The 12377-nt window shown below is 33.5% G+C and overlaps 1 protein-coding gene across 1 annotated transcript; it reads left to right on the top strand.

Moving 5' to 3' along the window:
* The first annotated feature begins 2405 nt into the window (after positions 1 to 2405).
* Positions 2406 to 3686, top strand: LOC145071130 (putative xyloglucan endotransglucosylase/hydrolase protein 23). Its single transcript, XM_079018040.1, has 3 exons — positions 2406 to 2786; positions 2875 to 3068; positions 3152 to 3686. The coding sequence occupies exons 1-3, from the start codon at positions 2511 to 2513 to the stop codon at positions 3546 to 3548; spliced, it is 867 nt and encodes a 288-aa protein (XP_078874166.1). The 5' UTR covers positions 2406 to 2510; the 3' UTR covers positions 3549 to 3686.
* Positions 3687 to 12377: the final 8691 nt, after the last annotated feature.

The raw sequence follows: 12377 nt of genomic DNA, 5'->3' as shown, positions 1-12377 counted from the left end.
GGGGGGGGGGTATTAGAAGGTGATGGAGACCGGGGGTGGGCTAACCCTAGGCCATAGGCTATCCCCATTAGCAATCCAACCTAATCCATTTTTTTAATAAAGAACTAATTTATTTCTCTTCTACATAAACAACTCAATCCAATCCAATTATTTACACTCATTACCAACCAAGCCCAACCTATTTTACATTAAAATTTTATATTTATAAAACTATATCACTATTGGTCTTATTTTATAGAGAAAAATAAATTAGGTATCTTGATATATTTTTTTTATTAAAGATAAAAATTACTTATAAACAAAAATTACTTTTTGGCATAAAAATTAATTGGTTTCTTCTAACCAACTTGGACACATGCAATGAACTTCCAATATAATCTCGAATTAGCTGATGGACACATGCAATGAACTTCCAATATAATCTAGGATGAGCTGAAAGGCGCCAGCACGAGAAAGTTCACAAAGGATTGTCTCATTTTGTTTTTTTAATACCTTTTTCCCAACGAGCCCTGTTTATTACATTATACTACTTTTCTAAACACTATTCAAAACACTATTCAAATACATTAGCTTTAAAACATTTCCATGCATCTATTTCAAGTTTTGAAAGGCCATGAAACTACATTTGAGGTGTGTATAACTAGTTTACCGTATATACCTCTTGGTTTACATATAATTTTCTTTTGATTTTTTCTCATCCTAGTATTTTAGAAAATAGCAACATACTTTGGGTTTATCCCAATTCTTTTACTACTATGTTTATACTTACAACAAATATGTCGTGAAGCTTAAACAACATATTCAAGCATTATGCTCACCCTATTCAATCACATTGATAAAATTTGGCATCATTTCACAATGTTCACAAATAACATTATATTTCCATATTCATGATATACCATAGTCAATCGCATGGATAAAATTTGGCATCATTTCACAATGTTCACAAATAACATTATATTTCCATATTCATGATATGCGACTACACCATTAGTACTAGGATGTTACCAATTAGGCAAACATAGAGTTGACAACAAATGGCATGGACTACTATCGTGGGTGATTAAAACCTTTGGTGCCTTAACCAACATAGGTCCAATATTGCAAAACTCGGCCTACTCGACCGAGTACTCGGAATCGGCCCTCCACCGAGGCAAGTTATGTGAACTCGGCAAAAAAATCGGATTAAGTCAAAATTGGTCAACCTCGGTCAACATCTCTCTAACTCGGGCCTACTCAGTATTACTCGTGTCTACTCGGTCAACAAAATCAAACTCGGCCAACTCGGTCAAAGGGTCAAAATTGTCATAAAAAGAAAAAAAAATCAAGAATTTCAAGATTCATATGTATAATACATTTAATGATTTATTATTTAACACACAAATGTGATTTTTACTATATATACATATATATAACCTACTAGTATATATATATATATATATATATATATATATATATATATATATATATATATATATATATATATATATATATCAGAAAATTTAAATAATTATTCACGAATTGAGACAATTGTATGGATTTTAGTTTTTATGTATTCACATGTATCTAATTTGTTATATATTTCAATCAAATTATAATATTAACTTATGATTTTGACATATATAAAATTTCTAAAATATTTCTACATGAATTACCGAATACGAATACTTCCGGAGTACTCGCTACTCGGTAGTCAACCAAACAAGTACCGAATAGCGAGTTCTACAACCTTGCATAGCATAGGTCATTGATACCCTCTCTAGCCTCTAGGACAAAAGTATACCATATTTTCCAACTTTTATCAAAAATATCATTCAAAGATATCCATGACATTTACCATCTCATAGCAGAAACTATGCCACATACCAAGCATCCACCAAATTATTTACGGTGTTACATAATGATATAATGCTAGAAAAAAAAATTTTGAATCCTTGATCGTTCAAAAAAAAATCGGAAGAATATGACATCATTGAAAAAAAAATAAAAAAAAAACTTGTTTGTTAACGGAAGTTACTTGGAAACCCGATATTTGAGAAAAATTGGAAATGCTAGGAAAAATATTGGTAATTAAAAGAAAGGAAAATATGTTTAAAAGGTAAAATCTTAGTATAAATTATCAGTCCTTTTGTATTCACTATTTTATCGAGGCGCGTGGTTGAATATCCCGGATGAAACCCCATGCAATTTAAAATAATAAATTACACTTTTGAAAACGCGTCGCCGACCCACAGACATCCGTCAATTTTATTTTTCAAACAACCAAAAGTCTCTTTCAGTACCACTTTAGAGATATGATTGTTACACGCTAAAGCCTAATATATACCAGCTGTTTTATGATCAAAAGTTCAAAACTTTAAAATTCTCACCAACTTGACCTCACTGAATCTACTCCTACTCTAACCTTCGTCCCCACCTTCCTTCAATCCCCAAACACCAACCCTATAAATACAACACAATTCATGTCATTTATCTCATCAACTTATTAACAAAACATTCATCTGCATAAAATGTCTTCTTCTTCCACCTCAAAGCTTTCGACTTTCCTTCTGCTTTTCATATTTCTAGGGAGCATTTCAATAGTCTCCGCGGATTTCAACAATGAGTTTGATATCACCTGGGGTGATGGCCGAGGTAAAATACTAAATGGCGAACTCTTAACCCTTTCCCTCGATAAATCATCTGGCTCTGGCTTTGAGTCAAGAAACGAGTACCTGTTTGGCAAAATCGATATGCAGCTGAAACTAGTACCCGGCAACTCCGCAGGCACAGTCACTGCCTACTACGTAAGTTTCTTGCTATCTTTCATACTTTGTAAGCTGGGAAATAGTTTACTGAATATGAATGTTAATTATGTTATGATTGTATTTGCAGTTGTCTTCAAAGGGGTCAAACTGGGATGAGATCGACTTTGAGTTCTTGGGTAACTTGAGTGGTGATCCCTACATTCTCCATACAAATGTGTTCAGCCAAGGCAAAGGCAACAGAGAACAACAATTCTACCTGTGGTTCGACCCAACTGCTGATTTCCATACCTATTCCATCCTTTGGAATCCTCAACGAATCATGTAAGTATCACCTTAAGTTTTATATATAATTTCTACATACAATTACCCATGTCAAATACTGATCTTCCTTTGTCCATTTCTAGATTTTCTGTTGATGGAACACCCATTAGAGAGTTCAAGAATTCTGAATCGATTGGTGTACCATTTCCTAAAAGTCAACCCATGAGAATACACTCTAGTTTATGGAATGCTGACGACTGGGCGACCAGGGGTGGGTTGGTGAAGACCGATTGGAGTCAAGCTCCATTCACAGCATCATACAGAAACTTTAGGGCCGATGCTTGTGTGGTGTCTTCTGGGAAATCGTCTTGTGGTGGCTCTGCATCTTCCGGTGGCAATCAGGCATGGCTATCGGAGGAGTTGGATAACACAAAGCAGGAAAGGTTAGAATGGGTGCAGAAGAATTACATGATATACAACTACTGCTCAGATTCCAAGAGGTTTCCTCAAGGGTTCCCTCCGGAATGCAAAATGGCATAAGAAGTGTTCTGTTATTGATACGCTGGACCTACGTATATATTCTTCTATGCATTTAGTGCTATTTAAGCTTCAGAATTATACTTCTTATTCATATTCTTTGTAGCTATTAATCAATCAATAAAGATGAAAATTTTCATATATGGTCCACAGTTCCACACACTTCTGTTAATTACGAAATACTAATATCTGTTTCAAGATCGATCCTCTCAAGAGGTTCTCTGTTCCACTTCTTCATAGCGAGTCTAATGAGAAACAGAGAAAGCAACTACAACAAAAACAAATCTTTTCACTACAAGAAATTTGGGCTATAGGGTCGACATCAACATGGACGACGTGGATGTGCCGGATATCGCCCTAATGTCCCTCTTAATGTCGGTGCTAATTCTTATGTTACCCTTTTTGGTGTTGCCGATAATGTTGCTGAAAAAAAAAAAAAGACCATCTTTTTTATTGCCGCCACTAAAAATATTGCCCTTAATGCTTTGTTGCCCTAATGGTGTCGCCACTATTGCTTTAAAATTAGATTACTTACGGCAGGAGAATATGTAGGTTTTACTGGTGCTAGATTGGATGGTGAATTTTGAACTTTGGCCATCATCTTTTAATTGCATTTAATTTAATTATTATTCAAATTTTAAAATATATATTGTTGTACAATGCCTTTTGGTTGTATTCCTAATAAAGTTTGTGTTGAGATACTAATTATCATTTAAAAAGATCAACCTTCAAATGATGTTGCTTCCAAACATTAAAATCCTGAATCTAACATTTGGAGCTTCCAACCCTGATCACAAAATTATCTAATATAATGAACTCGATAAATTTCCAACAAGAACTTCCGTCCCATGCGAAACATGGGATTCCTTCCAGTTAATATTATATATTTACATGGCCTATCACATTAGCGTTCTACAAAAATTGTTTTCCCACAAACTCACCTTTACTATTTAATTTGTAAATCGTTAAAATCTTTATAATTAGGTCTCATATCACTACCATAAAATAGGACAACATAAACCGTCTTTAGTTGGTTTCCAACGGATCCAATTTCGACGTTAATTCTTTTCAGTAATTTTTAGTGACATAATTCCCATAATACGACCAAATTTACCGATAGATTTTAATGTCGGAAATTAATAATGAATTACCAACGGGTCATATTTGTAACGGATTACCAATGGAATAAGTTTGTGACAAGTTAGTAAGTTACCGACAAAATATATTGTGAAGTATTACCAGCAGATTTTATTTTCATCGATAGAAGATCATTAATTATTAATATAAGAACAATTTTAATTTTTATAAAAATCTAGAATTTTTTCTATATTAAAAAAATCTAAAATATTATGCATCAAATCTATGTTTTAAAAACCAATAAAAATAAAACTAAAAAGTTTCAAAACATATTCAACAAACATTAACCATAAATCCATAAATTTCAACCAGATATTCGAAAGTAAAAACATAATACTAAAAAGTTTTAAATTCCACAAATTAACACAAAACTATTAGGATGTAACATCTTAGTTTTCGAGTTAGAAGTTTCGGACTTTTTGAGTAAAACGAAAATATTAATTTAAAATAAAATAACTTAAAATAATAAATATTTAGTGTTTTAAATAATTAAGAATGAAAAATATAAGAATTTTTTTTTGAAACGACAATCTAACCTACTTTTAAACTACACCTTAAGTCCACCTATATTCACGACGGGACTTGAACCCTCAACCTCAAGGAGGAAAGGTAATATCGGATACCGCTGAACTACAAGCCTTTTGGTATATAATAATTTAAGTTTAGGATTCAACCATTGGTAAAAAGAGACTAAAAGCGTAAAACCGATGAGCATATGGTTAAACATGATTTTAACCTTCTTGGATGGTCTTGGACCATTTCAGCTCATTAGATAAATAAATAACTAAATAAATAAATAAATAAAATGAAAAATGAAGAAATAAAGGATCCATCATCTTCATTTCAACTCATTAGATCAATTGGAAGGGGTTTAAGAGGAGGAAATGGCAATTACAACTAAATTCATCTCATACATCCAATTTCAAGCTTGTAGAAGTTAATTTCCACTTGAATTGAAGAGTTATAGGGTTCCAAGGTATAAATATATCACCCCTTATGTTAAATTTGAGTTATATGGATGGAGATGTAGTTGGATCTGATTTTGAACTTAAATGAGGGTTAGGGTTTCGTCCTAACAAGTTTATGTTGTTTAATGTGGTTTCTAACTCAACTCTAACATCCCTTTGTGGACTTGAGCTTTAATTATGAATTTAACCAAACCATAGTTTGCAATGAATTTATGTTGCAGTTGTTAGATTTAATTCCCTTGGAGATTCAATGACTACTGGATTGAGTTTTGATGCAAAATCTTCCATGGATATACAAACTCATGAAGATGAGAGGAATGATGGTTAATTAGGTACAAAAGTTTTCTTCCCTTGATAACTTTTAAAGTGTTAAATGTTGATTAGTCATTTTTGAATTATCCATAACTAGGGATTTATGCATTGGAAATTAGATTTAGAAGCTAACTTGTAGAATCATCCATTAATTGGTGGGACAAAATGGTCATTAGGAAGAAAATGAAATTTTATTTAGGGGATTTCAACTTATAAAATCTAGATGAATTGGAAACACATCATTAACATTAGTTATGTTTTTGAAGCTATTAAGACCTTTGGTTGAGTTATAATGTTCATATAAGTACCCCTAAAACTTATGTGGCCTCTAAAGGTCTAAATCATTAAGTCGTATGGAAGAAATGACTTAATTTAGTATTTAAGAAGTTATTAACCTTTATTTAGTTTATAATAACCATTTGGTGAAATTTGGTCGCCATTGAATGTCTAGGGAGCAAGTTACAAAGTTATTAGCAAAATTTTGCAAAATAGGTGTACAATAAGGGCGACACGGGTTGTGTCACATAAGGCATACATGACACAAGGTCGCGTCAGGTATTCTGAAAAGTGTACTTGTTTCGTGGAAAACTTAGTAAGTGACCTTTGATTGCCCTCAAACTTTATTTACAAGCTGATAGGAAGTATATAGGTTTTTGGGGAATATCTAAATGATAAATTAATTAAAGGGGTATTTTGGCAGTTTTAGTAACAAATACTTGGAAATGACAATAGGTGGTGTCTAATACGTACACAAGCTTAGAGAAAAGAAGAATAGTTTGGAATTCATTTAAGGTGATTGAATTGGATAATGCTCATGTGCTATAATTCAAATGAATAGAATCTTGGTGTTGCAAGCGTAGGACTAAGGTTGAGTACTTCTCCCTAACACTTGTACCCATTGTTTGAGTTTTTGATCTAGGATTTTTTTTATGTGATATAATATGCATATTCGATATTGATAGATCTTTGATATTTTTTGTTATTTTTGTCTCAATTTATGAACAAAAGGTGCTTAATTAGTTTAAAATTTCATTTTCAGCCTTAAAGACATGCTTGGATGAAAAAGGAAGCAGATTGAGTAATTGGAAGCTTGAAATTTGGAGATTGAAGAAAGAATGCAAGAATGAAGAAAAACACGTCGAGTTTGTCTCCACTTGACGAGTTCCCAAGAGTTTTCCCGACGAATTTGCAACGCTTGTTTCAGGTATCATTTATTTCTCTAACATTTTAGGGTTTTGGATTGGGACTCGACGAGTTGGGGAGCTCCAACTCATTGAGTAGGGATCATTATGGACGCGGGATGAAGGGTCTACTTGACGAGTTAGAAGGCCCCAACTCGACGAGTAGACGTTGTAAAGGAAAACCCTAACTTTTCGGGTTTTGCACCCTATATAAAGAACTTATGGCTCATTTGTGGCCTCCTTCATCGTCTTTACAGCCAAGAGAAACCCTAGTTCGAGCCTTATACCTTCTTCTGTGTATGTGTGAGCTTTGGGAGTGACTTTGGTGCTCATTTGAAAGGAACTAGAAGCTTGAAGAGGATAGATTGAGTAGAAGGCAGCATATCCGGGTTTTCCTCCGGTGTTACAGCTACGTTGAGGTATAAAGTTGAAACCTTGGCCTTTTATTGCTTAGATCTTCTTATATGAAAGTTTATGGCTATTATTAGCCTATTTTGGGACTATTCTTGGATTTGAGCATGATATGAAGATTTGGCTTCAAATCTGGACATCTCAGGGCCTTTATAGACTTAAAGTTTCCAACTTTATCAAGTCTTGGCCTTCCTTCATGCTCTAAGACCCTTGATAAGCTTGTTTAAGAATTTTTAGCCCTTTGATGCCTTGCATGGATGTAAAGTTGGCAACTTTATGTGTTAACTTAACCCTAGGATACTGGAACTGTACTCTGGGGCTTTAGATTCTGCTGAAAAGGGCTAAATAGGTTAAGACTAGGAAAACTTGACGAGTTGCCCTGGAAACTCGACGAGTTGGATCGAGTTTCCTTGTCTACTAGATACTGAGTAAACTCGATGAGTTGATGAGATAACTCGGTGAGTTGGCTAGGGTTTTCCTAGTTTTCTGAACACTGAAGGACATTTGTATGGAAGACCTCGGGGGGTTCCCATGGCAGTAGATTAAGACCATGAGGGAGTTCCTATGGCATTTTGTATAAGTCCTTGGAGGGTTTCCACGGCTTCCTAGTATGTTCGTAAGTTTAACTCCTATGATATTTCATTGGATAGTAAAGACCGTGTGGGGGTTCCTACGGCAGGTAGTCAAGACCACGTAAGGGTTCCAGTGGCAGTTAGCAAAGACCATGTGGGGGGGTTCCCATGGCACGTAGTCAAGACCGCGTAGGGGTTCCAGTGGCACTCTGTATAAGACCTTGGAAGGTTTCCATGGCATCCTTATATGTTTATATACATGGCTTATGTGATATGTGTATCTTATAGAGTTAATATGTATTATGTGATTATGTGGATTGTATGGGGTATGCTCTGGGGAACTCACTAAGCATTAGCTTACAGTTTGTTGGTTGTTTCAGGCACTTCATAGCCTAAGGGTAAGGGTCCGACTTGATGCCGTGGCATGCACTCTCCGACGATTTTTCTTTGGGGACACTCTGATATTATGAATAAAATGTTTGATACTGTGGATTTTGAGAACAATTGTAATCGGTGTTTTATGTTCATTGGTAACGGTTTTGTTAATTAAAATGAAAAAAATTGGAAATTTTAGGTTGTTACAGAATTCGTGACTTGCCGGACACACATGTTTAAAGAAAAACTTGTCGAGTTGGGTCATAAAACTCGACAAATTGGAGTTGATTTTTGGAATCTATTTGTAGATCATTTCTCATTCGAACCCTAACTTTTGCTGGAGGCTTTTGGCGACTTTTGGAGGCCGAAGAGGTTCTTAGAAGCTTTAGTTTTCGAGATTCAACTAGAGGCTTGGAATTAAATGGATCAGAGGCAAACAAACATTACTTTTCTCTTAATCTTTTGTGTGAATCATGTTTGAACCATTAGATTTCGATTTTAATTATTTATTTGTTGTAGTTATGAGCTAAAAACTTCATACTTATGTTTAGACTAGATGATATTATGAATATGGTATGATTGAGTGGCTTGGATTATATAGATTTGGTTATTTGTCTTGTTAATCTTGTTAAAAGATCCTTGCATGTTAATTATAATTATTTTCTGTTAATAACTAAGTAATTAAGTTGCACGAACATCTTCTTGATTTCTTGAATTATATAGTCTTGTGAAAACAAGATTGTATGCTTAATATTAGTGAACATGAACCTAGGGTTAACTACAAAATAAGTAAATTAATGTGTGAGCATATGAGATGACCAACCTCATATGAGTTAATTAAACCAACCAATTTGATTAACTAATGTTAGAAGTCTTACTTGATTCGAACTGAACACTAGGAAACCTGTTAGTTTAATCAAGCGGCTATTGTTTGAATTAACTTGTTTGCTAAAGGATTAGTAATAGTGAACATGAACCTAATCACATTTGAAATTGGTAACCATTGATATATTAATCCATTGCACTTGTCACGAAATTAACCATAGAAATAAGTGAATCGAATCTAAACGGAAGTCTCTTTAATTTGATTGAATCTGGTTGTCTTGTGTTCCTCTTTTAGTTGTAAATTGTCTGTTTGCTAAAGCTTTTAGGAAGTTACTTAAGTTTCTAGTCTTGTAAAACTAGAGAAAACCACCATTTAAATTAATTGCTTTATTTAGATAATTAGTATTAATTTTAATTTTTTAACATTCCCTGTGTTCGATACCCTACTTGCTTAAACTAAAGTGCTATCGATAGGTACAATGCCTACGTGTGTTTGTTTTTATTTGAGTTTGTTAGGATTAAAACTGGTATACTTTACACATATCAATCTTATATTGTTATTCCATTAATAAATTTCTTTTTAAATGATTTAAGGACGTCCATTATATAGCTAAGGACGTATTTGAAAATGAAATTTTATTTAGGGAATTTTAACTTACAAAATGATATTCGGGTTGATTACACTTTTAACAAGGTTTTTATGATATGATAATTATATATGAACCTTGATTGTTATATGGAACTATGTGTGCCTTCATGAAATGACATTTTGGAAGTGATTTGGTTTTGAAAGAAAAAAGGATTTATGTTTGAGAATTTGATTTTGGCATCACATTTTGCATTCATACTAAGATATGAGACTTGTGTATTCATGTCCTGGATCCATTACATGTTGAATTGTTGTGAGTAGAATTGTAGATAATCCTCACATGTACATGTGGGTTCGTTATTTCTTATATAGAACTAGGGATATGGCTACCTAGTTCCTAGATTGATGGTGGGAGTCCCACTTAACCTGTAAAACCTAGTTTTTCCAAGTATTCCTTTTATACCCTTGATATGATAAATGTTGGCAAAATGGGTCCCTTGTTGCATTTGAGGAAAATGCATGGCCAGGAGAACACTATGCATCTATTAGGAATGCATGTCGTTTTAGACGCTATGCATCCATTAGGAACGAATGTCGTTTAGGACGCTATGCGTCCATGTAAAACGCAATGCGTTCTCGGCCAAGACTCAAAACCTATTTTTTAGGTTTTAGACCCTATATATTCATCCTTAACTACCAAGACTATTTCCTTTCATTAGCCTCCAACCCCATTTAGACCCAATAAGACATCACAACTCTTGTATGGAAGGGTAAGAAGGGCCAAGATCACATTTTTATGGTTCATAATAGCTCTATAATGGATAAAATTTCCAACTTTATCCATTAAAATAGTCACTACTGTCACACCCCCAAACCAAGGATGGCGGAAACGTTCGGGGGTGGAGGACTTCATGTATAGTATCACAACAACGAGTATAATAGTGCTCAAAGTAAATACAACCATCATAAATATAATTGAGAAAGTTACACCATAGCAAGTTTACATGTTTCAAAATCAATTACATTATGATGACAAAATGACATGTCTGACGATTTATCGTCCCATCCTCAAAATGTTGTTGGTTTTCCTATTTCACTGCTTTCCTGAGAATACAAGTAGTTTTGAAAAAGTGTCAACAATTAAGTTGGTGAGTTCATAAGAGTTTTGTTTTAGAATTGAACCGTTTTCCTTGTAAAATCAACAAAGTATGTTTCCAGAAAATCCAATATTTTCCTTATTATGTATGAAATGAATGCTTCTATGTTATGCGATAATGAATCCTAGAAAGACCCATAGATTCTTTCTATAATCACTCAGCGTATATAAATTATATAAAAATTAAGTTAAATAAACCATTGAATATAATGGGTCTGCCCCAGGTCCACAACCAAACAAGGAACAGGAGATAAGGCGGGCCCACTAATTCTAAGTCGATTGTGACTAGATTCTTATGTAACTCTAGCATATACACTTAGCAATTATAGCTAAAGTCTAACAATTCTAGATGAAATATAGTTTTAATATCATGAAAACTATTTCATGTGAACCTGGTACTTTGTATTTGTACCCCCTTTTGTATAAAAACCTGGTACTTTGTATCTGTACCCCCTTTTGTATAAAACCGGTACTTTGTATTTGTACCCCTTTTCGTATGAAAACCTGGTACTTTGTATTTGTACCCCTTTTTGTATAAAACCGGTACTTTGTATTTGTACCCCTTTTCGTATGAAAACCTGGTACTTCGTATTTGTACCCCTTTTTGTATAAAACCGGTACTTTGTATTTGTACCCATTTTCGTATAAAACCGATACTTTGTATTTGTACCCCTTTTCGTATGAAAACCTTTTTTTATGTAAATGAACATAAACTATACCTATTATAGTTTATCAACATGTTTGAAATGTATAAGAAACCTAACTATAACTATTATAGTTTAGTATGTTTGTGGTGTATAAGAACCGTTTTCTATGTAAGTCAAATGTATAGCAAAATATAACTATGTTTATCCTGCTTTGTTTTGTACTAATGGTAATAATGGAGGATTCTTAGAATTCAGTGAGTATTTTCTGTTATATAATTATACCACAACAAGAAACACATGTAAAATATGAAGTCATCAAAGATTTAACACTTTGCTCAACATGTTACAATGTGTGTTGAAAGTTATAAGCTGTTAACTAGTTTTTAACTTTTCTGCACTATTTTAGAAAGATCATAAAAAATCATACGAAGTTAAAAACTGAATCCATAAATTCTGAGAGTTCCTAAAATGTGTCTAGTTTATTCATAATTTTTATCATGATTTTTGGAAGTCTTTAACTTGTGTTAAAATGTTCATATTCACAAACTGCTCTAGATTTGTTCTTGAAATGGTACATTGTTTTGCAAAAATCACCATAAATTGTATAAAACTCGTGTGGAGATGTGCAAGTAGTCATTTTAAAGCTAAGAACTGGAACT

Source organism: Lactuca serriola, chromosome 8 (assembly GCF_051521515.1).
Source record: "Lactuca serriola cultivar US96UC23 chromosome 8, Lser_US96UC23_V15, whole genome shotgun sequence".
Classification (NCBI taxonomy): domain Eukaryota; kingdom Viridiplantae; phylum Streptophyta; class Magnoliopsida; order Asterales; family Asteraceae; genus Lactuca; species Lactuca serriola.
Note: the sequence above shows the minus strand (reverse complement) of the source record. Positions and strands in the feature narration are given on the sequence as shown.